We start from the raw sequence: 21,859 nt of genomic DNA on the forward strand, positions 1-21,859 counted from the left end.
GCTTACTGGCACCTGTGGGCAAACACACAACTGTGCCAGGAGGAGCTATTTTGCCTGAGAAAAGCTTTCCTTGCTGAAGTGGGGTGAAATTTTTCATGCTGGAGCTAATGTTGAAGTATGTAGTTGTCTTGTGTTTCCATGGGTTTGCTTTCTTTAGGCACACAGACGCATGGCCACGTAACACCATTTGTAATATAAACGACTGGTAAAATCATCTCAGATGGGAAATGACTTGAAAATTATGAGAACATTCTTCTTCTATTTCCATGCACATCTTTTGCTTGTTGCTTTTCAGATTTTTATATGCCTGAGTATCACATTCATAGACCTTAAGAAATATTTCATGGACACTTTACTTTCATTTCTGAACATGTACACTGTGGATCAAAAATGTCAGAAAAGAATAATTTCACTGAAGTTGACTTTAAAATTTCTTTGCATTAAAGTTATTTCTGTTAATTTTTCTTGAGAATGCATTTTTCTCTCCTTAAAGAGCCAAAGATTTTCTTTATGGAGCAGGTATTGTGCAGAAAATAAAAACTTAAAGGTAAGCTTCATGCTTGTAGAATTACTTTAAGGAACACGACAGTAATGACTACTTCCTAAAAATATATTTCCATTAAATAAGAACTACTAATAACAATTGATCTCCTCTTCAACTAAAGATCAGGATTTCAGTACAGTTGGCTACTAGTATGAAGTAGAATCATGGAAAATAAAATTTGCAGCTGATTAAGCAGTTCAGCAAATATTGTGGTTTTAAAACAAAGGACAAATTTTGGCTCACAAACTTCATGTTAGTTTTGAACCTATGAAGATCCTGAGGAGCAGTGAGGCCCCCAAAAAAATAATTCTCCTACAACAGCAGCTGTTAATGGACCAGTCACTCACAAATTTAAACAAAATTGATCAAACCACCTTGCAGTGGGAGTGTATTTAAGATAATACACTTATAACAACACAAAATCCTGTATTGGAAGATAAAAGAAAACACAAAGGGAAGCTTGACCTTTTTTTATTTAATTTATTTTTAATTGTTTCTCAGAATCACTTTTGCTGAAACAGTAACTCACAATTATATCAAAGGGACTAGAATTTCACCCATTTTCCTGCTTCACTCCTGTTTATTTGATTAGTTAGAAAAAATTGCTTCCAAAGAGTGAACAAAGTAATTCCTAAACAGGAAAAAGTAGTCTGAAACTCTATTAATAACCAACTTATTTTTATTAGAGCAAATACAGTTGTGAAAACTGTGCATTGTACATTTTGGGTCAAGAATTATAAATAGAGAAACTCATAGATAAAGAGTTCATTCTTTGACAGCAAGAAACTTTAAATAGACAAAATGACATTTTTAAGTACATTGGCAAGCTTCATTATGCTGTCCAAAATGTAGTGTACAGTATAACAACCAATTATAAATAGCCTTTCATGTAAAATACAACTGTGCACGTTTTAGAAAAATACCAACAATTTGTTTGAGCTTTGTTTTAAAAAAGCTTATAAATCATACATATTTATAAATGGTACTAACATGCTTACTTACATTTATAAACATTTTTCATAAGCTTTGTTACCCATTATTTCCAGAGCATAAAGTATTTTAAATAAACATTTAATAGGAATTAAATATGTCAGTTACAAAATTACCTCTCCACATAAGGAGACAGGGGGTGATTTAACAGTGGGATGGAACATTTCATCCATTAATTCAAGGCTTACACAGTAACTTTTAAAATTTTGTTCTTATTTAAAAATTACTTTCCTAAATTTAAAACACAATTTAAACTTTGTTGTTTTATTTTCTTTAAAAATAAATATACAAGTTTTATTTTCATTTGCTCTCTTTCTGCTTTCTTCTTTATCCACACTGGCCAAAACACAGGATTCTCAACATACTTCTGTAAAAAACACCATGGTGTTACTGCCCTGCTCGGAGCTGCTTTGCTGCACAATATTCAGTCCATACCATCGGTACTTTACTACGCTGCATCAAAAAATAGCTAATGTATTTTGTAAGAATGTTGCCCATTAAACCATGCAAAAACTTAAAAAGTTTACAAACAGGTTCAAAAACTATACTGTATGAAAGATTCTCTAATAGAGATAAAATAAACTGTAATACAAGCCCTTTGCTTTTTCCAGCTTTAAATTAAAATGTTTGCTTGCCAAATGATCACACCACATATCTTCAATAAATAAGCATGCGTTTCATTAATATAGGGTACAATAATTACAGTATAATGGCACATAAAAAGAAACGTGATCACGTTGTTTGAACAAAGGGCTATGAAACTACTTAAGACAAACTTTCCAAATGAAAAATTTGAGGCTTTTTTAATGCTGAGGTAAAATTATAAATGGACTTTAAAGACACTGAAGGCATCAAATCGATAAACAATCACTCAACATTTTAAAATGCTCTACCTGAATGTATTCAACACAAATATAGCATTTTAAAGTTATGATTTATTATGAGCATTAGCTAACTGTCATTGGCATTAATGTGCACCCAGACAAGACTTTATTTTAACTGCTGTCAAAATACCTCAGTGTTGCAACATAATAATTCAAATCACTAATTACCAAGCACCAGAATTAGGAAAAAAAGAAAGAAAAAGTCAACATGCAAACCCTGTATCTCACGTTTCTTGGGTTACTTTGATATTCTATTTCCTGTTTAGAATCTGCTTGTACCAATGTAAGATTCTCTTTTTTTTTTTTTTTTTCATTATGAAAGATTTTGCTTGGTATCGGCATAAATATTTGAGCATTTTAAGGAACACAGCAGTATCTTTAAGTTTTGAAGTAATGGTGTATTATTTACTGAACCTTCATGCAAAATGACTCTTCAGGTTTAAGAAAATGAATTTAAGAATTTTATCCCTGGACTAGGAAAATATATTTGATTTTCACCTTCCGCTGCTAGGCAGAACTGGTAGCTTTCTCCAGGCTGGACTAAACACTACTTATGGCTATACATCAAATTTCATAAACAACAAATGAACAGAATCATGCACAGGCAAATGAAATTCGATCTCCCAGAACACTGCAGGAGATGTTAAAAGCAGCAGGTAATGGAATAAGACTGGTGACTGATGTTGCTAACTATTTCTTCTAATGAGATAGGAGTGAACGCTGGAATCACTTCCACAGCAACAGAATCCTCTGACCACATTCCTCTGGCAGTCGTTTTCCCATCTCCCCACTAAAAACATCAGACGGTAAAATAGTAAGGCAGCTGTTAACTTCCATCAACAAAAAGTGCAGCTCCGTACATTTCCAGTTTAGTCACACTCTGCTGGAACAGATGGACAAGCCAACGCGCTTCACTGGCAGGGCTGCTTCAGCAGATTATTTTGTTTGTTTTCCAACATGGCTGCTTGCTTCAGCTTTCAGAGGCCCCCAAAGCCACGAGCCACCAGCAGAGAAGCTGATCTGGGCCCCTGGCTGAATTTTCCAAGTTTCATCTCTCTTGCGTCCCATCCTAATTCCAAGCCTCCTTCCCTGTGTCTGAGTATGACAGGTGCCATTTAAAAGGCTGATGACACAACTGCAGAGAACTGTGGGCTAACACCACTAGTTGTCATGACTTCACTGAAGGGTCAAAACAGTTACAATATTAAATAACTATGTTGAATCACATTCAGGCATAGCTAAAATTAAAGTGGGGAACATTAAAAGTATGTGAAGAAATTAAATCTTTATTATTTAAGGTGGGGTGGATATGGCGATTTTATATGAAAGCGAGACTTTTCTTACCTTTCCTAATTCCAATCAAGTTAGAAAATGGACAAAAAGAATGGCTAAACCAATATTCAACAGCATTACCAGGGCGATCATGACTGAGTTAGGGCCCTGAAAATAAAATAAAGATATTAGAATTAATGTAACCTTCCACATAGGCACAGCAATGAACAAGACCCAACTTCACAATTTCTACAGGTTTTGACCTTGCTCTGAAGGAAACAGACCCTGCTGCTGAAACACAGTCACTTCCCTTGATATTCAGGTGAGATAAATATCATCTGTGTGAAAATGAGCTGGATAAACACAGGTGAGAGTACATTACTTCTGTGTTCCTAATCACACTGAGATGAAGCCACCTGACAAACACAACTGCATCAACAAATGAAAACAAAGCCATCAACACAAAAATAATGTCAGCTTAAAATAAAGCAAAAGAAAGAATGTGAACTACTTTAGGGAAGCCAGGGTGCTGCTCTTCATCCTTACACATGGTTCCTTTTCCAGTTCCAACCCATTTCAAAACAGACATAATAAAGATGCTTTATGAAAAGAATACACTTTTTTGATAACCCAAATAGAAAAGAAAATTTACTTACCATTGCACTAACAAACCTGTTTCAATTACAGATTAAAATGCATTTTACAGCTGCAAAATTAAACTTTTGATTTACTCAGACACTTATTTTAAAGACCTATGTACTCAAGAAGTGAAAAGTAAAAAAATTCCATTCCTTCCATTCCTAGCTAGAGCTAAAATTGGTTAGAAAATGTAAATCATTACAAAATTTTAGTATTTCTATGAAGCCAGAGAACAGTTTTTAATTATTTTTAGCAATTTTGGATATTTTAATATTTTTAAATGGATGCTTTTTAATGATCAATTTGAAAGTATGTCCCAACAGATGAAAATTCTCAGTTCTCTTCCGCCTTTAACATATCTGGTTTATTACAACATCATTTTACAAAGATTTTAATACTCTTTTTATTTTACAGTTGCACTGTAAGCAGAAATAGAGAAACTTCATTTAGACAATACTTTCCTAAATCACAAATCATGAAGCCCACTAGAAAACCTGTGCAGAAAATTATCTTGTGAGCTACACAAGAACCACTAGCTTGCATAAGAAGGTATACATTGAATGAGAAATGATACAGTATTTTCACTTATCACATGAGGCATGCCTTGGAGAAGTTAATTATCCTTCATGACAACATAATGCTAACATCAGCTATCAAATTTCTGGAAAGCTAAGGTGTAAGAACTTGCTATTAGTAATTTGCTGCAACAGTGTAACTGGGAAGCTGTGGAAAAGTACTTGTGTCATTATTATATCACATGGACTCCTGAAACAATCTCACTGAACACCTTCTGTCAGAACATACCTTTACACAGTAGTTCAGATGGCAGGCCAGATGTAGAGTAAGCCACAAAATATGTTATGCCAGGTACTGCTTAAAGCTCTAAACCTCATCAGCACCTCTACCCATAACAGCCATCAAGCTCCCTTTGCACCAACTCAGAGGCATCTTCTGTTCACATGCTGAGAAGTACGTGTTCAAGTTCAAACAGTGATTGAGATTATCAGAATGCCAATAAAATTATGCCATAGGGGTAACGGTATTGGCAGTAGCACCCACATTTTGCCTAATGGTGGAATGTCTAAAATATTCACTAGGAAACTGAAGACCAGGTTTAATGACACCTTAGTCAAAGTGATGTTGAATAACAAGCTCCCACTTACCAGTGGTATGTTTCAACCATCAGGTCACAGAACAGAAGTGGAACCATGTTCCTTCCTCCTTAGTGGAAGTGACTCACCCTGTGCCAAAGCATACGAGACACTCGGGGGCAGAGAACAGGCATAAAAAGAAAGCACAGCTCCAGACATGGTTACCACAGCACTGTGAGCAGCCTTGCTCTCTACAGAAGTGTGATTTGATTTCACTATTCACTTCCATTAAGATGTGGGTTCATCATCTTTCTTTCTGGTGTTAGGCACTGGAACAGGTTGCCCAAAGAAGCTGTGGTTGCCCCGTGACTGGAAGTGTTGGATGGGGTTTTGAGCAACCTGGTCTAGTGGAAGATGTCTCTGCCCATGGCACAGGGATTGGAACCAGATGGTCTTTAAATGTCCCTTCCAGCCCAAACACTCTATGGTTCCATAATTCTATGATTCTAATAGGGATTGACCATGTGATTCAAATCAGGTCAATGGTTCCTTTAGAGGCTGGAATCCCACCTGAAGATTTCAGTTATACTGCACCAGGAATTGCAAGGAACTGTGAAGATCATTGCCAAGTACCATTAATATTTTTTGGGATTTGGCCATCTAGGACTTTGCATATTTGAAAATAACATCTATGAAAATAACATTTATTTATTGCAACTTAAAAAAATTGGAACCTACATTGTCTTCACAGGAGCCAAGAACTTGTTAATTACCTGAAATACATCGTGGAACAGCATCCTGGTAGCTGCAAGACAGATTTTTGCTGATTGCCAAATTGGGACTGCAGCTCTAATGGCAGTCTCTTGGTATTATTAGTGCACAGTCTCAGGCTCCAATTAAGCTTGTTGGAGGGGAAGGTGATTTCTCTTTTGATGCATCTGTCAGTCAGGTTAGGTATAATAATCTCACCACAATAAAATTAGATAAATTAGGCTAAAAACCTCAGGGGCTATGCTCTGAATCAACAAGTCTCATCTACAAAACAGAAGCAAGCAACACCTTAAGAACTGGGTTGTTGAGTTCACATGAAAGATCATAGAAAAATGTGTTATCTCTTTATGATAATGAAATATCATAAAGACATCTCTTTATACAAAGAAGTAAAGCTCATATTCTTTAGCCTGCTATGTGCATTGTGTTTTACCTTCTGATAACTATACCTTTCAGCCCAAAGTAGGATTTCCTGATACACTAAAAAATGATCAAACAACATTTATGAAGCACACAGTTATTATGCAATGAACTACCACCTGTTTCGTAGACACCTATGAAATAAGCATTTAATGCTTTAAGACAAATACCACAAGTAAGACTTTAGTGTTCTGCAAGGACTTAAAATAGCAAAAGCCAAAATTAGTTTGAACAGTCCTAGAGTGACTAGAACAGGTGCACTACAGAAGCTGTAGTAGAAAACCTTCAGTCCTGCTTGAATTTCAGCTTCTTGTAAGTTAGACATTTCTGTAGTTCAAAATACAACCATATGATTAGTTTCCATTTGGGGAAGAAAGGAAGTTTTTTTCCTAAAATGTAATGCCAGGAAATAAGACTAGGCTTGTAATACCATTGCATTAGAAATGTCCATTAGATTTAGCCTAAAGTTCTTGCTCAGAGATTTTTTTTAGGATCAGACAAATACTGATCTATTTTTCAAACATCATTGTATTTACAGCCCTTACTAAATGGATGTTAGGTGAACAAAAAGATGAGAATTGAACAAAAAGATGGGAGTAGAATCATTTGTTAATATTCAGGTAAAAACCAGGCTAAACACTGCATGTTTAAAAATCTTTACCTGTCAAATGAAAAAAAAAAATACACTTTAGTAAAACACTTGAGCTCAGGCTTGTTATTTGTCCTAGGGTAGCACACGGACACATATCAAGCAAAATAAAAAGTGTATTCATGAATGTACACTACAATAGTGTTTTGTGAAATTCCTATTTTTCACTCAAATCCAAGAGAATCTCCTATCAGCTCATATTCAAGGTAGGACAGCAGCATGCAAGCTGAAACTGAGGCTGGAGGCTGCTAATGACTGGTTAGAAACAACAGTACTGGTTTGTGGTCAAGGGTCTCTGTGAACTCTTCACACTGTGGTAAATGTAAGGCAATGTGAAGGAGCCTCATTCTCACTGAAAGAGGCGTGATTTATCTCTCAGAAATGACAGGTGACTTTGTCACTGTGCTTTATGCAGGATTTTACCTTGATAAAACTGTGACTCTTGTGAGTTCTGGAATAATTTCAAACTTTGATTTTTGAACATTAGGGAGTAAGTACACAGAGAAACACACTTATATGTGTGGCATAAGAAGTAAGTGCTGGTATTTTTCAAGTATAATTCCAGAAATGGGGATATCTAAGAATCAAGACTTTTCTATAACTAACTTATTGCACAGATGATACACAAAGACATTATTAAGGATGTAACATTCACAGAAAATATGAAACATTAATTTGATAACTAAAACAAGCTGCTACAAGCTTTGCTGCAGATGAAGTTGTTTGAAGTTCTTAATCAAAATTAAAGCTGATGTTTCATTCAGGTATGAGAAATGGCTCTGATTTAGACATGTAGAAGGAAGAATTGAAAACCTTCCCTTCTGTATCTGTGCTCTAAGTTATCACTGGAAACCTGAAAAAAGCACAGCACAATGTTATACAGCACTTTCAGATAATCTAACAAAAGTGCTCAATAAATGTTAATAGATTCACTTTTTTGCATTCCAAAACCATGTTTTATCATTCTCTTTTCATGAGAGTGAGAGTTCTTTACTCTTTATATTTCTTAATAAATACATTTTAGAATTTCTATGGAGGTTCTAAGGCAGACTTACTTTCAAAGCATACAAAAATCATTTGTCGGAATGACTAAAAAGCAATTGCAGCTTCTTACTGAAATAAAATCATTCCCCAATGCAACTCCAGAATTCTGATGCCTCTCAACATTCAGAAGCATCTGGGATAAGGAGAAGTACATTAACTAGGAAAAGGCAGAATGGATTTAAACTAGAAAATATTAAATTAGATTAAATATTACGAAGAAATTCTTTACTGTGACAGAAGTGGTGTGGCACTGGCACAGGTTGCCCAGAGGAGCTGTGGATGCCTTATCCCTGAAAATGTTCAAGACTAGGCTGGATGGGGCTCTGAGCACCCTGGTCTAGTGGACGGTGTCCCTGCCCATGGCAGGAGAGTTGAAACTAGATGATCTTTTAAGGTCCCTTCCAACCCAAACTATTCTATGACTCCACGTTCTCCTCAGTAACTGTGCTCTCTTAACTTAGTCACTGCTTACTTCCAACACACTGTTGAGCTCAGTCCAGGAGCACTGCAGAACAAGCTGCTGTTTTTCTGAAGCTGAAAGGTGATACTGAAAATTAAAAGTCTCCAGCAAAGTAATAGTCCTTCTGTCCTGTTTCTCCCTCAGACTGCTAGGCCAATAGGCTACTCTTTTTTGCTTTAATCAGTTCAGAATTTTTACTGCCAGCAATCTGAAGAAATAAGCATGTAGGAAATTTAGTGTATAAGGGCAAATTTACAAACACATATAGAAAAACACCCACATACATCTACATACATCTTAAGATACTGTTACAATAAAAATGAATTCCTAAAATCTACCTTCCTTCCATATTGGAATGCTGGTAGTAAGAATAATGCAATTAGGATGCTCCAAATGAAGTAGAGTGACTTAGAGTTCTCATATATCACTGGGAAAGAAATCAGTGAACAAACAGTAGCTAATGGAAAATATCTCATCATTTTTACGCCTTTTGTGATAACAGGCCGTAGATTCATGGTACTTATCCTGATTATTCTAGAAGGTCAATAAACTGCTGTTCAGGTAGCTTACTTGTGAAGATGAAGCCTCCCTCAGCTCCAAAATATTATTTGGAATGAAGGAAAAATAAGGACTATTTCTAGTGACTTATTTTCACCAGAGCTAAAAACCAATTCTAATTCAGCCTAAACTTTGTACATGCTCACTCAACATTTACAAGCCTGTCAGCTTTGTGTTACCCTACATAGGAGTAATATCTGTGAGATTTGAAAGGTTAAAGGGCTGATATCAGCTGTAATACAGATTTGCAGATTACAAAACTTCTGTGAACATCTACTTTGATCCGCACAAAACAGAACAAAAGCTTTCAGCAGACCCAGAGAATATCATCTTGGCAAAATGCTCATTATCAAACTGCTCAGTGATGGCTCCAAAACCCTGGCATCTGAAAACTGATGGCACATTTAATCAAGATCATTAAAATCAACTTAAAATAAAGACTTTTATCTTAGTCCTTCTAGCTGTTGGATCTTCTGACACATTTGCTTGTTAACCTGGGAAACTGTTTTATAAAACACACTTACAGAAAGTGATTTAGTATGTCAGGGGTTTTTGTACCTTGAATCTTTCTTTGTAAGATATGTTTTAATCATTCTTGCAGCTCTTTGTGTGACTTCCCCTCAAGGTTCTTTTCTCATTTTAAATCCCCGATTTACAGACACTATTTTATCCCAGAAGTGGTTGCACCTGTGCCAAAAGCAGATAGAACAGACTCCCATGTACTCTTGCTTAATCTTTTCTGTTGATAAATCTAAGGATTATATTAACATCTCTGAACAACAGCAGCAGACTGGGAGCTCATGTTCAGTTGCCCCTCTTGCTCCTGATCCACCAACCTTTTCCAGTTCTGATCCTGCATTGCCAGGCTCTATAAATTGTCTTTCATATACAATATTATATTTTGCTGTGCTGCCATGGATAATTATACTTTCAGCCTTCTTAGCAGTTGATTTGCATGAGCTTGTATTTGCCTTCATTATAGACCACTCTCTTGGTCTGTGTGTCTTCTATAAACTTCATGGACAATATTCTCATGCCCTCTTGTATGTCATTAACAAGAATGTGATTAGAGTAACAGAATTAATGTAAGAATGACCTCACCAGAATAATATCAAATAAGAGATGGTTTTCTAATTACTTTTTGAGAACCATCAGTCAGTTAAAAAAAATTCTTTTAATGTGACTTTTAGCCTTTGCTAAAAAGTTACTCTGGTTTCCTTGTCAGAATACATGACCATGTAAAAGCAAATCAAGTTACCTTCTTGATTGAGATGATGATTCTTCTGCCACACCTGAAGATGTCAAACTTGTTTGACAAGACCACTTACAATTCATGTTGGTCGGAAATTACTCCCCCTCTTTATTTCTAAATTTATTATTAATGAAGTCTGATGCCAATTATTCAAGTGTTTTGCATGCAATCAGTACTAGGCTATCTGGATCTCTTTAAATGGGTCATTCTGTTTATCCCATCAATAATGACACACTGTTTTGTAGAGTACCACCAAAAATGACTCAAAGAAACAATATTTATAAAAGAGAAACATTATGACTATTATCTAGAACTCTTCATTCACTAAAGGTTAACTTTAGTATGCAAAACTAATGCTTTCCTGAGTTTCTCTTGGCCCAAAAATCACAGAAACATCATCAGAGATTCTGAATTTCATACCCTGGCATCTTCTTCTAATAGGAAATAGAAATGCTACTAGTCATCACTCCTTTTCTGCATAGCTATTGATAATTTTATTATTTTTAAATAATAATGAAATTAAGATTCACACTGATCTGAAAGGGCAGTTTTAGAACTCCTTTGCTCATTCCAGACTGGAATATTTCTTCCTCACTCCAGGTAAAGTGGGTTTTAGATAGCAGACTGTATTCAGATGAAGATTTGACAGTTCTTAGATTGCAAAGCTCAGCATTCGGAGGCACAGTGGCAGTGAAATTGAAAATGTTTCTTGTAGTACTTACCGAGCTGTTTCCTACTTCTTTCTCCATTGCTGAATGTGACTCATTATTAGCTGGGTTCTTTGGTGCAGCAAATTCTGGTTTCTTTATTTTTATGTCAGGCTTGTTTTCTTTGGCATCTGGCTTACCCCCAGATCTAGCAGGACTTGGCTTCTGAGAGGGTGGTATCCGTGCAAGTGTTGATGGTGAAGGGTTGGCATATTCATCTTCTTCCCTGAGCTCCTGTGGAAGTGCTGTTGGATTCATTTTTACATAATAGCCATGGTAGTGACCATGCAGCTCCCCATTCTCTGTGCTGCTGGCATTGTGCTGGGCTGAGAACTTCGGCTGGTGTTTCCCAGCTGCTTCCTCCTTCACTGGTGCTTTTGAATATAAAGGCTTGTTTGTTGTGGGTGTTATATTCTCAGTGGCTAAAAGCTTTTTTTCTTGACTGAGTCTTGCCCCAGAAGCAGAGCTTTGCCTTTTCAGTTGTTTTGAAGGAGAAGTCTCAGAAGAAAGAGGAGGACTATTTCTTGGGCTTGCTTCTGGGGTTCGAGGGGGTGTAGTACCTTTCCGATAAAAGTGAGGTGACTCTGTTGGAGTGGGTGGTTTCTCCTGACCTTTTTCTTCAGATTTTTCTTTTGCATCCATTCCTTCTTGTAATTTTTGTTTGATATAATCAGGGCCTGAAAAATAGTGTAACAGAAATACAAATAAGATCAAAACAAAGTTCACAGTAAAACTATTGGACTGGAATGTCAGACTGCACTGCCTTGCTAAAATGCAGGCAGGGGTATATGTTACCAACAGTTCATTGACATCCACAGTGATTTACTCCAAATTGCTCAGGCACAGGAGTTACTACAGTTTTTTGGTAATTCTTGGAAATACTTACTAACTTGGCTCAGTCACTCTACATCTTCACCTTTTCAAAGGGCCACGGTATGTAAATTGCTCCTGAGTGAAGTCTGAGTGGCTGAAGATTGACTAACCTTACACCACCTACCAATCCTTTTCTGAGAGGCAAGTTTTGAGGGATGTTTTGTTTCATTATCCTCACTGATTTAACTTCTCATGATCAGAGTACCTCTTTGATATGTAGATAGTTAACCATGAGAATGAAATGTCTCTTCTGTTCTTATAAGCTACAAGAAAAACTTCCCCTTTGGTTGAAGGTCAGTTTGTCTTATATAAACATATAAGTGCCTTGAACTCTCACATGCTGGCTTTGTCTTCCAGAACCAATCACTCCCATATGAACAGCCAGGTTAACCACTCTAGTCACTAATACAATTCCTGCTTAGAAGGCAGGAATACAAATTCTTTTACATACATCAGGAAAATACTTACAGAGCAGCAAGTGTGAAGAACATCCTCTCCCCAGATTCTAGCTAAACACCCATATGTACATTCACTACTAGGACTCTTCAAAAGTGCATGTCTGTACAGCTGCTAACATAAACAGAAACTGCTTGACATGCTCTGCTCCAAGTTTTGGTTCTCAGATTTAATTGTTTAATGGTAAGACTTGAGCAAACACTGCTGAAGAAACAAATTTGCTGTAAATCTGTATGCATTGTAGGCAATGTTTTCTGCTTTACTCCCTAGAGGTCACATTTCAGATTTCAGGATCAGTTTCCCTAAGTCAGAAGTTGGGGAGCTCTGTGAACAAAGAACTGCCAACAATCTTCCTGTATTTTCAAAAATAGCTTCTGAAAAACACATTTCAACTGTTTCTTCACTTCTATCCTTGCTAGCACCACAACTTTCCTTTGATTTTTTTACCCTTCTCTAAGTGAGGCTTATCTGTGCTTTAAGTCACAGAGAAGTTCTGCACCCAGGGAAGAATGTCTGCACACATTTTTCTGCTTTTGAGTTTAGAGGAGGCCCTAACTGTGCCAGGCAGATACAGTGTTTTTACAGACGCCAGAAGCATATGCATATCGACGCAGTGCGAAGATGAGAGGAAGGAAGAGCAGCATGAAGCTTTTGGAAGTTACTGAGTCATCTGGTAAGTAAGCATTGCTGAGAAGAAGAATTACTCGGCATGCAAGGTCCTTTGAGCAGGAAACATTTTTGGCATCTCTGAAAACCAGGGGTGGAAATAGGGAGCTGTTAAGAAAGAAGGCTAGACATAGACAAGCCAGGATTTGTTCTCAAATGACATTTGAGGAGGAAGTTTTGAGGAGTTAAGCCTGCACAGAGGGAGAGAACTAGAGGCTTGATTCACAGCTTTTTATAATCTTCCTGGTAAAAGGGAAAGGCAGCACAACGCAAATTAAGAGTTTCCATATATAAAGTTACAGGTATGATCACCATTCAAAAAATTCTCCATCGTGTTGGGGATTTCCTTCCATCTTTGCTGAGGTACATAAGGAAATGCTGAGGGGTTTAACATGCATAAACTTTCTTTTCACATTAGATATAATTAGGGGTGTAAAGAGAAAAGGATAGCTAAAAGAGTTCTGACTAATCTTTAAGCCCAAGCCACGGAGCTGTCAAATTGCAATGATTAGTTATTATGGACAGATCCATATTCACATTAGCTTGCTCTTTATGACTGCTGTGGTTAAAGCATCCAATTGGAACACTATCTCTTCAGTCTTACAACGCTGCCTAAGTTCTGAAAATTCACTGTGACATACTCTGCACTGCCTCATATATGTAAAGATCTGACTTTTACTAATATCTGACAGCATTTGACAAACTGAAGACACTTTCATAAGGAAAATATCAGAAAATTACATCAGAAATGACCTCAGAAATGCCATCCCTCTCCATCCTTTCCTGCAATCAACTAAAAGCCTCCCAAAGGTGGCCAGAGAAAATCCCCCTCATCAAGAGACTTCCAAGCTGCTGGAATTTGTGAAAATAGAAGGAAACCCATGGTCTCAGCTGCCCATGTCTCCCCAAGAGACTTGTGGAGTGAAAAGTAAAAAACTTAAAAAGCAAAACAAAAATATAATCTGGAGTTTCCCAAAGAAGTTAAGTTTCAACAGGCTAACAATGCCACACTTTCACTGGCTAATTGGCAATATTTGGTGCTACGTGACACTGAGCTCTCACCAGAGAATGCTGCATCCATGTAACATCTGAGGGTGTCTGACCAGATGTTCAGCCATTGCCTTAACACAGCACAGCAGCCCTCCCTCCCACCCCCAGAACATCACATATGGATATTAGAGATATATCCCTTGCCTCCAGTCTTGTCAGGCAAGTCTTGCCAACACTGAAATTCTTGGCCCTTTGCTGAAGTTCGTTTTGGAGATTGTCCAAATCCTTTTAAAATGTCTGTTCACTGTATCCAATACAATTGGATTGTGCACCTGTCCAAACCAAGCAGCAAGAACTCAGCTCCCACTCCCTTCTAAAGACTAAGAGCTGTCAGGATTTACCTTGTCCCCTTTGCAAAGACATGACTCTACAGACATGGGTAAGGGAGTTACTCATCGTAAGAGCAATCTACAGCACAAGTTTAAAGAAACAAGGGCCAAGGGAATTTGCAAGGAGAGTCACTAACATCCTTTCCTGTAACATTTCTTAGCTGGCTGATCTTAATGAGCAACAGAATAGAATTTGAGGGTAAAGTGGGATTATCTGACAGGAAATAAACACGGCACTCTGGTTCTTCAGTTTGTAGTTCAAGCAAGCAGTAGATCTAGCGCCTGAAGAGAACCTGGTCTGGAAAGCAGAACCAAGAAATGTTATCTAACCAAGTAAAGGTAAGATGAACCTGTGTGTTTTCTTATGGTCACACGCTGGCTGTGCTACCACTGGACCAAAATTGATGCACCCACCTTTACTCGATCAAGGTCACCCACAGGGTGGTTTTGGCTCACACACCTGTTGTGATGCCAGCAACTGGATGGCACCATTGAAGTGTGAGTTAGCCAGCATTTGGGGAGAATAGCCTCTGAAAGCAAAGGACTATGTGGACGTGTGCAAAGTATGAACAGAGTCTCACACAGCCTGATGGTCAGCTTGAACAGCATTTCAGTGATGGCTGTGGGGTGAAGGAAGCTTTGCTGTGGTTGAAGATGCACTCATGCTTGCTCTAAATCTAGAATTTCTTGTGAATTTCTTATGTAATATGTCCTTCCTCCTGGAAGGGCTCCAGTAAGTGATGTGACAACACAGCCAGCCCTTTAAATGAGAAGAGAAGGATGCCCTGGTTCTGCCACAGCATTTTTAAACAGGTGACAGCCACATGCTTTCCCCCATGGCCTAGTGAGGCACACGTATTGGCAGCATAGGGCTATTGCAGGATTGTGGCTCAAGGAGCATCTGAAAATGTCATCTTGCAGGACACTGTAAATGCAGCCACTGTTTCCCAAGAAGGCTAAGAAGAGACCTCGTGCCTCATGAGATCAGAATGAAATCCGAAGCTTGAGAGGGATGGCAGAATACATCTAGGATAGTGAGGGAAAAGGCATACATGCAATTGCATCAGTGGTTTTATAAACATCTTACTGTTCTTACAATTCAGGAAAAATAAGCATTTCATATTACAATTGTTTTTTGTCTACTGAAAGCAAAAAAAGACTGTAATGCTACTAATGCAGGCTCCAAAACATAATCTTTTAAGAACATACTATTTAAAGTACTATTGATGCTGAGTGATGTGATTCAATTTCAAAGTATGTCATAAGTTCTTATTAGATAAACAGATGCTTATTTCTGCTTTTTAAACTAAAGTACACGTTATGTGATGTAACCTATCTTTAGTGCTACATAGAGAGTTAACAAATAGACAGGGATATAAAGAACAATCCAAATAAGAAACAATATTGTAATTTCATCCTTATGAGAAAATTCATGTTGTGCTTATTGATAAATTCCAAATGTGACTCACCTACTTCACTTTCTAATTTTGTTTACATGTATGAACTGTTAGTGGAAGGATGCTCCATTTTCACTGTAATGTTTAACAACTGTCTGTGGGCTAATGGTGACACAATCAAAGTTACTTGCTCAACCAGGACACTGCAGTCTATATGCAAACCTTCCAAGATTAGAGGCCTCTTTTTACTGAACTACTCAACATTTCTACAAAAAAAAGGAGAGAATTCCTGATATGAAAAGTTCCCAATCTATGAGCGCAAAACTAAAGTTTATACCACTAGCCCATTTTAGTGATGGGGGAGCTAACCCAAAAGGAAATAATGATTCAAAGCACATGTTTCATCTGAATAACCTTTCTGAATTTAGTGCTCAGCTGTGAGTAAAGTACTACACAGGCTAAAAGCTCTGCTAAATCTTTGACAAAACTAAAGATGCTGAAAAAGCCTTTGTCAAAACTAGGAATGGAGTGTAAGTCTCCCGAGTAATCAAAACTCTATACAGCACTTTGGCCATAAGTTTGTTGCCTACAATAAATGCATTCTTGCTGAAAAAGCCAAATCTGAATTCAAAGAGAGAAGGAATTAATAAATGATAAATAAGTTTCTTACTGCAGATTATGCCCTAATACAAATCCAGAGCATGATATGGTTGAGGCAAAAGCTTAAGACTTTTGTATTTAAAGGAACTGTACTAAAAGAGGAAAATGTATACTTTAGTGTTGGTACTGCAGGTTGATATATACTGTTCATCAAATAAGCCAGTGAAAACCATTTGGTTTATCTTCTGATTTTTTGATGGTTTTCTTATGTGTCACTGTCGGCAACAATATGTATGCTCTCACAATAAGATTTCTTTGCTATTCTGATGAACTTAATAAAACTTTGAAAAACCAAGTGATCAATCAGAGGATCAATTAATATAAGATCTTTCTTCCTTATGTTAGGCTTTTTCAGGATAGGATATCCAGTATAAAAGAAATCCTCAGGATGGTAATTGTAGGTGAAGAAATATAAAATCAATTATCAATCTCTTAAAAGAAATGATTCAGTGAGTCATTATGGAAGTGCAAATAACTATATTCAGTAAATTTTGGAAAGATAGGGTTTATTATTATTTCTTCATTGGTGAGATATGAAAGGAGGGGGAAAGAACTATAATTAATATCATTAGTACTTCCTCTGTTTTGTTCTTAATTTCCTGACTGTTATACTGGTAACAGGGAACAAAAAAAACCTCTGAAGTGCTAGGCTGCTGGCTTGAATTCAGCCCAGCTGAATGGAGGGCTGTGCAATGCCATGTGCAAAATGTGTTGATGAACTCAGTGGAGCAGAGATATGGTTATTGTTTTAGTAATGTTTGGTAGATGGAACTGGGACTGAATAGGTCTGGAAATTAAAAATTATTGCCAGAGAAATTAAAGGATATAAGGCAAGGTACTTAAAAGAGCAATAGGGCTCTGAGAGAACACTTTTGCTTGACTTAGGTATGAGTAGGATAGAACAGGACATTTCAGTCAAAAGGGACTTAGAACAATCATCTTGTCCAAGTCACTGACTAATTCACAGCTGAGCAAAAGTTAAAGCCTGTTACTAAGGGCATTGTCTAAATACCTCTAGAGCACTGACAAGCCTGAGGCATCAGTCACCCCTCTAGAAAAGCCTGTTTCAGTGTTTGACCATCCTCCTGGTAGAGAAAGTCTTCCTAATGGTATTTTAAGAGGTTATCACTCCAGGTGTCTGCAGTACCCTTCTGGTGGATGCAGTGATGCAGCAATAGGGCATGGAATAGTGCAGCTCCATCATGGTTGGGTCAATGTGCAGGAACATAAGAAATGTCTGACTCCTAATGATGCACAGATAAGTTATTTAAGAATTCCTTAATTCAAAAACACATATGTAGGCCTGGCTGCCCTGTTTCAGCTGCATCTGAAGTTGGTTATGCCACCTGGAATAAGGGCTTTCTTTAACATACTTTAGAGAATAAAAAAAACACATTTAGCTAAGGCTTAAAAATAAAGCATGTCACAAAAGAGAAAAAAAAATTGAAATGGAAGCATTGTTGACACTGTCTTGTGAGATGTAGAAGAAATCCAAGTCTGGATGGCTGATTTAACTTTTAGCCTCTGATGGCAACTGCATTTTGGTGAGGTATGATCAGCATTTTAAACGCTATTAAGCAGCTTCCCTAGCTAAGGGCGAATAAAAAAAATCTTTCCTGGATCAATTTTAAAATTCCATTTGGCTGCCTCAAAATCCCCCCCCCCTTTTTTTTTTTTATCCTGGACTTAATATAACAGCATGGACATATCGTGGCGGCCTAGGAAAGCAAACTACAATGCAAACAAGGAGAGGAGTCAATTTCTTTTTTTGCACAATCAAAAAAATACTCCACAATATAATGTTTATTATTTAGAATCTTTCTACATTCACTCTTAATTGCAAATCTTCATTTCCTACTCCTCCCTCTTTGAAGATATCTTCCCTTTGCCAAAGTTTTCTCCAGCTTACACTTTCAGGGCTTCTCAATCTATTGTTAGCACTGCTGCTTCCTTAAGCAGTATTGCTGGTGGTCCTCCTTCTCATGCTGGACTGAAGGCAGGACTGCAGCCAGCATGTGCCAACAGCTACTTACTAAATCCATGAGCGTCATGGAGGTTGATGCCTACATGTGTTTAGTTTATGGAACTGTTCTGATTTGATCTGGCAACCCGCTGTCTTTGAAACCATGTACTACCAACATGACCGAAACATATGACAAAGAGATAGAATGTAAGGTGATATTTTACTACTGCCACAACCTGACAAAGCCACATCATTATTCAGCGATGTAAAAGTCAGAATACATGTCTCCCTGAGGAGTCCTAGTCCACCTAGGACTAACTTTAAAAGGTAGCATCACTGAATACAAGCAGGCTTCAAAGCAAATGGAAATGCAACCTTCCCTTCTTGCTAAGTAAAGGTAAGGACCGACAGAAAGTATTCACTGGTAGAAATTGTTTATTAAGTGTCTTGTTCAGAAGAACCCCAAACACATAAATTCTTGCATATCAAGGTTGCTACTTTATACCTGCTCAGAAAACAGTTCTGTGCAGTACCCTGAACTTCTGCATAGTTTTGCTGGAATATGTATCTACCATATTTAAAATATCTGCCAATGTTTTATTTTCCTGACTTTGACGTCAATGAAGGTGACACAACCTTCTCAAAACCCTTACCAAATGCTTCCTGACACAGACTAGACTGAGATCAAAAGCCTTGAGTTACATATTTACTAGCCCCACATACAGAGACACACACACACACACTTTGGCCAAACCCAAGGCTAGTTTTTATGCCTCTCTGTTTACTCTGCTGTGATATTTACACAGCATAATACAGTTCTTGGTGTGACCCGACTACTTTAGTGCTAGTGGCTCTGCATTTCACACAGGTATTTGTTGAAAAGCATATGACACCATGTTATCTCACAATGCTTTTGGAAAATACCAAAATGTCTACTCAAGCACACTCGAGCTGCCAGCAACAGCAATGACAACAGAAAAGGAAATGGACTTCAGCCAAACAATTCACATCATAGGTAACATCACAAACTTTTGAGTCTAGCAGTAGGATGATGAAACAGATATTAATGCAATTTCTACTGGAACAAAAACCAGACTGCCTCTTCTCTCCATGTCAGTTCATCCAAATCTGAAATTAATTTGAGTTACCCTACCATTAACACACCTGCATACAGAACCTAAACAGTGTTTTTGTAATTTGCATTTTTGTACTATCCAGTAACTAAAGAATCATAAGAAGGGATTCATAAAAGAATCCCTAAAATTAAGATTTTCTTCTTCTAAGGGTTTATAAATGCATCATTAAAGTGCAGACACACTAATGAATTTCAAAAACTGCCTGGAGTCAGCACCAAGAACAATGAATTTATTCTATGTACCCAATCTCTGCTCCATTCCTGTTGCTAAAGCAGTTGCTTTAGCAGGTGACTGAAGTAGCTGTGGTATTTCCAAAACAGGGCAACATTTCCTAACTGCATCTGCATAGTAGTGTGTAAGCCTTTATACTTTTGGATTCAATATCATCAGAAAAATGTAACAAATTTATCTTACCTGGTAGAGAGCACTTATGAGTGCTGCACAACTATCTCTAACACCTCACCGGCACATCAGCTTATGGACATAGAAATTGCTCATGACCAGCAATCTTAATCATGGCTTGCTTTATTTACCCTGCCTTTCTGTTGATGAATACTGACAGAACTTCAAAAAATATCTGTCAAGATTACATGGTGATGCATATGACTCCTGTATCTAGGACAGGCTTCATTTTTCCAGGGTAGATAATATACAGACATTGTATTTAATGTGAATGATTCTAGCCAAATAACACACACACTATAATCTACTTGAATGCTTCTAAGCCTTCAGGCTGCTTAACAGACGATAACTGAGAAGGTAAATTTTTAGCTTTTTCACAGAAAACCTAGAGACTACTTTACTTCTTCTGAACTGCACTAGGGCAGCTGTTAACTGCAAAAGTAGGGTTTTTTTTAGCTTCTAAAGGATGGGCAGAAGTGAAAGGCTGTAATCCAATTCTCATTGCATATTATATATCTCATATTCTCTGAGAAGATGAATTTTAAATATAGTGGGTGACTGTTAATGTGGCATAATAACTGTCTTTACTCAGTAGAATTCACACTTCTTTACATTTCTCCCAGCGTGTCCAGATCTTTCTGACATGATGATTCCCAAAGTTCTCCACAGTATTTCAGACTCAGTGTCACTGGGATCATGCAGAGAAGGGACCATTCTCCATGACGTGCTTCTGTATATACAGCCTGGAAGGGTATTGGCTACTTCTCTTACTTCTCTTATCACATTTCAAGTGCATGGCTATCATTCTGCTCCATGGGAGTTTGGCAACTGACCTCAACAGGAGCAGGTTCATGTCTGCTGTCCAACTGGCCAAGGCTGTCAGCCTGTCTTAAGAACTGTTTTTCAGTAAATTCAATAAACAAGTGATTTTTTTTGCCAAAGCCCTTCTAACCTTTGCCTCTTTTAAATCCTTATTTCATAAAGAGACAGTGCCTGTTTTTTTCTGAGAACACCCTTCTGTTCTTCCACTCCAGAAAAAGGCAGAGCTTTGGATATGCACTCAGGGCTTGGGTTGTAGATGTCAGCATTTCTTATGCCTGTGGAGTATCTTCCAAAAAGGTTCAAAACCAGGAAGACAGTAAATACATGCATTTAGCAAACAACCAACATTACTCTTGAATATATAGGCATAGATATAGATAGGCAAAATAACATGGAAAAAACTAGACAGTTTCAGTCTAGTCTCCACGGATTCTACAGATCTAGAAATGCATTACTACCTTTAATTAAAACTCCAGATATTTCTAAGGGATTCATGATTATATGATATGATGTCAGACCTAATTTTTTTAGAAGTCTCCTTTATCGCCTTGTGTTTATAGAAAATACATTGGAAATTATGAACAGGAGTAAAATAAAGAGACTTGAAATGTACTGCTTTTGAAATATATGGCTTTATGAATTTTCTTGGAGGGTTGAGGGCTAATCCAGTATTTTTCAAAACCAGTACTCATTAAGCTGTACCACATTTCCAGCAAAATTAATTTTTTTGTATCTAGCATTGAAATTAATTATAAAATATAAGAGCCTGGCGTGACTGCTGCACTGCAAATGCAGAACTGGAGAAATACAACAATCAATTTAAT

General features: G+C 37.3%; 1 protein-coding gene across 3 annotated transcripts in view; it reads right to left on the reverse strand.

The window, feature by feature from the left end:
• Positions 1 to 999: 999 nt before the first annotated feature.
• The window catches only part of JPH1 (junctophilin 1), an 82,646-nt gene continuing 61,786 nt past the window's right edge, over positions 1,000 to 21,859 (reverse strand). Inside the window, exons 4-6 of one of the 3 annotated variants that reach the window (XM_053985577.1) lie at positions 11,297 to 11,958; positions 3,763 to 3,858; positions 1,000 to 1,901 (exon numbers count right to left, since the gene is read on the reverse strand). In XM_053985577.1, the coding sequence (XP_053841552.1) occupies positions 3,778 to 3,858; positions 11,297 to 11,958 (743 nt within the window). In that variant the 3' untranslated portion in view covers positions 1,000 to 1,901; positions 3,763 to 3,777. Of the gene's footprint in view, positions 3,598 to 3,762; positions 3,859 to 11,296; positions 11,959 to 21,859 lie in introns of all 3 variants that reach the window. The other 2 variants (XM_053985587.1, XM_053985570.1) reach the window with 2 other exon arrangements.

This window comes from Vidua macroura, chromosome 1 (genome assembly GCF_024509145.1).
Source record: "Vidua macroura isolate BioBank_ID:100142 chromosome 1, ASM2450914v1, whole genome shotgun sequence".
Classification (NCBI taxonomy): domain Eukaryota; kingdom Metazoa; phylum Chordata; class Aves; order Passeriformes; family Viduidae; genus Vidua; species Vidua macroura.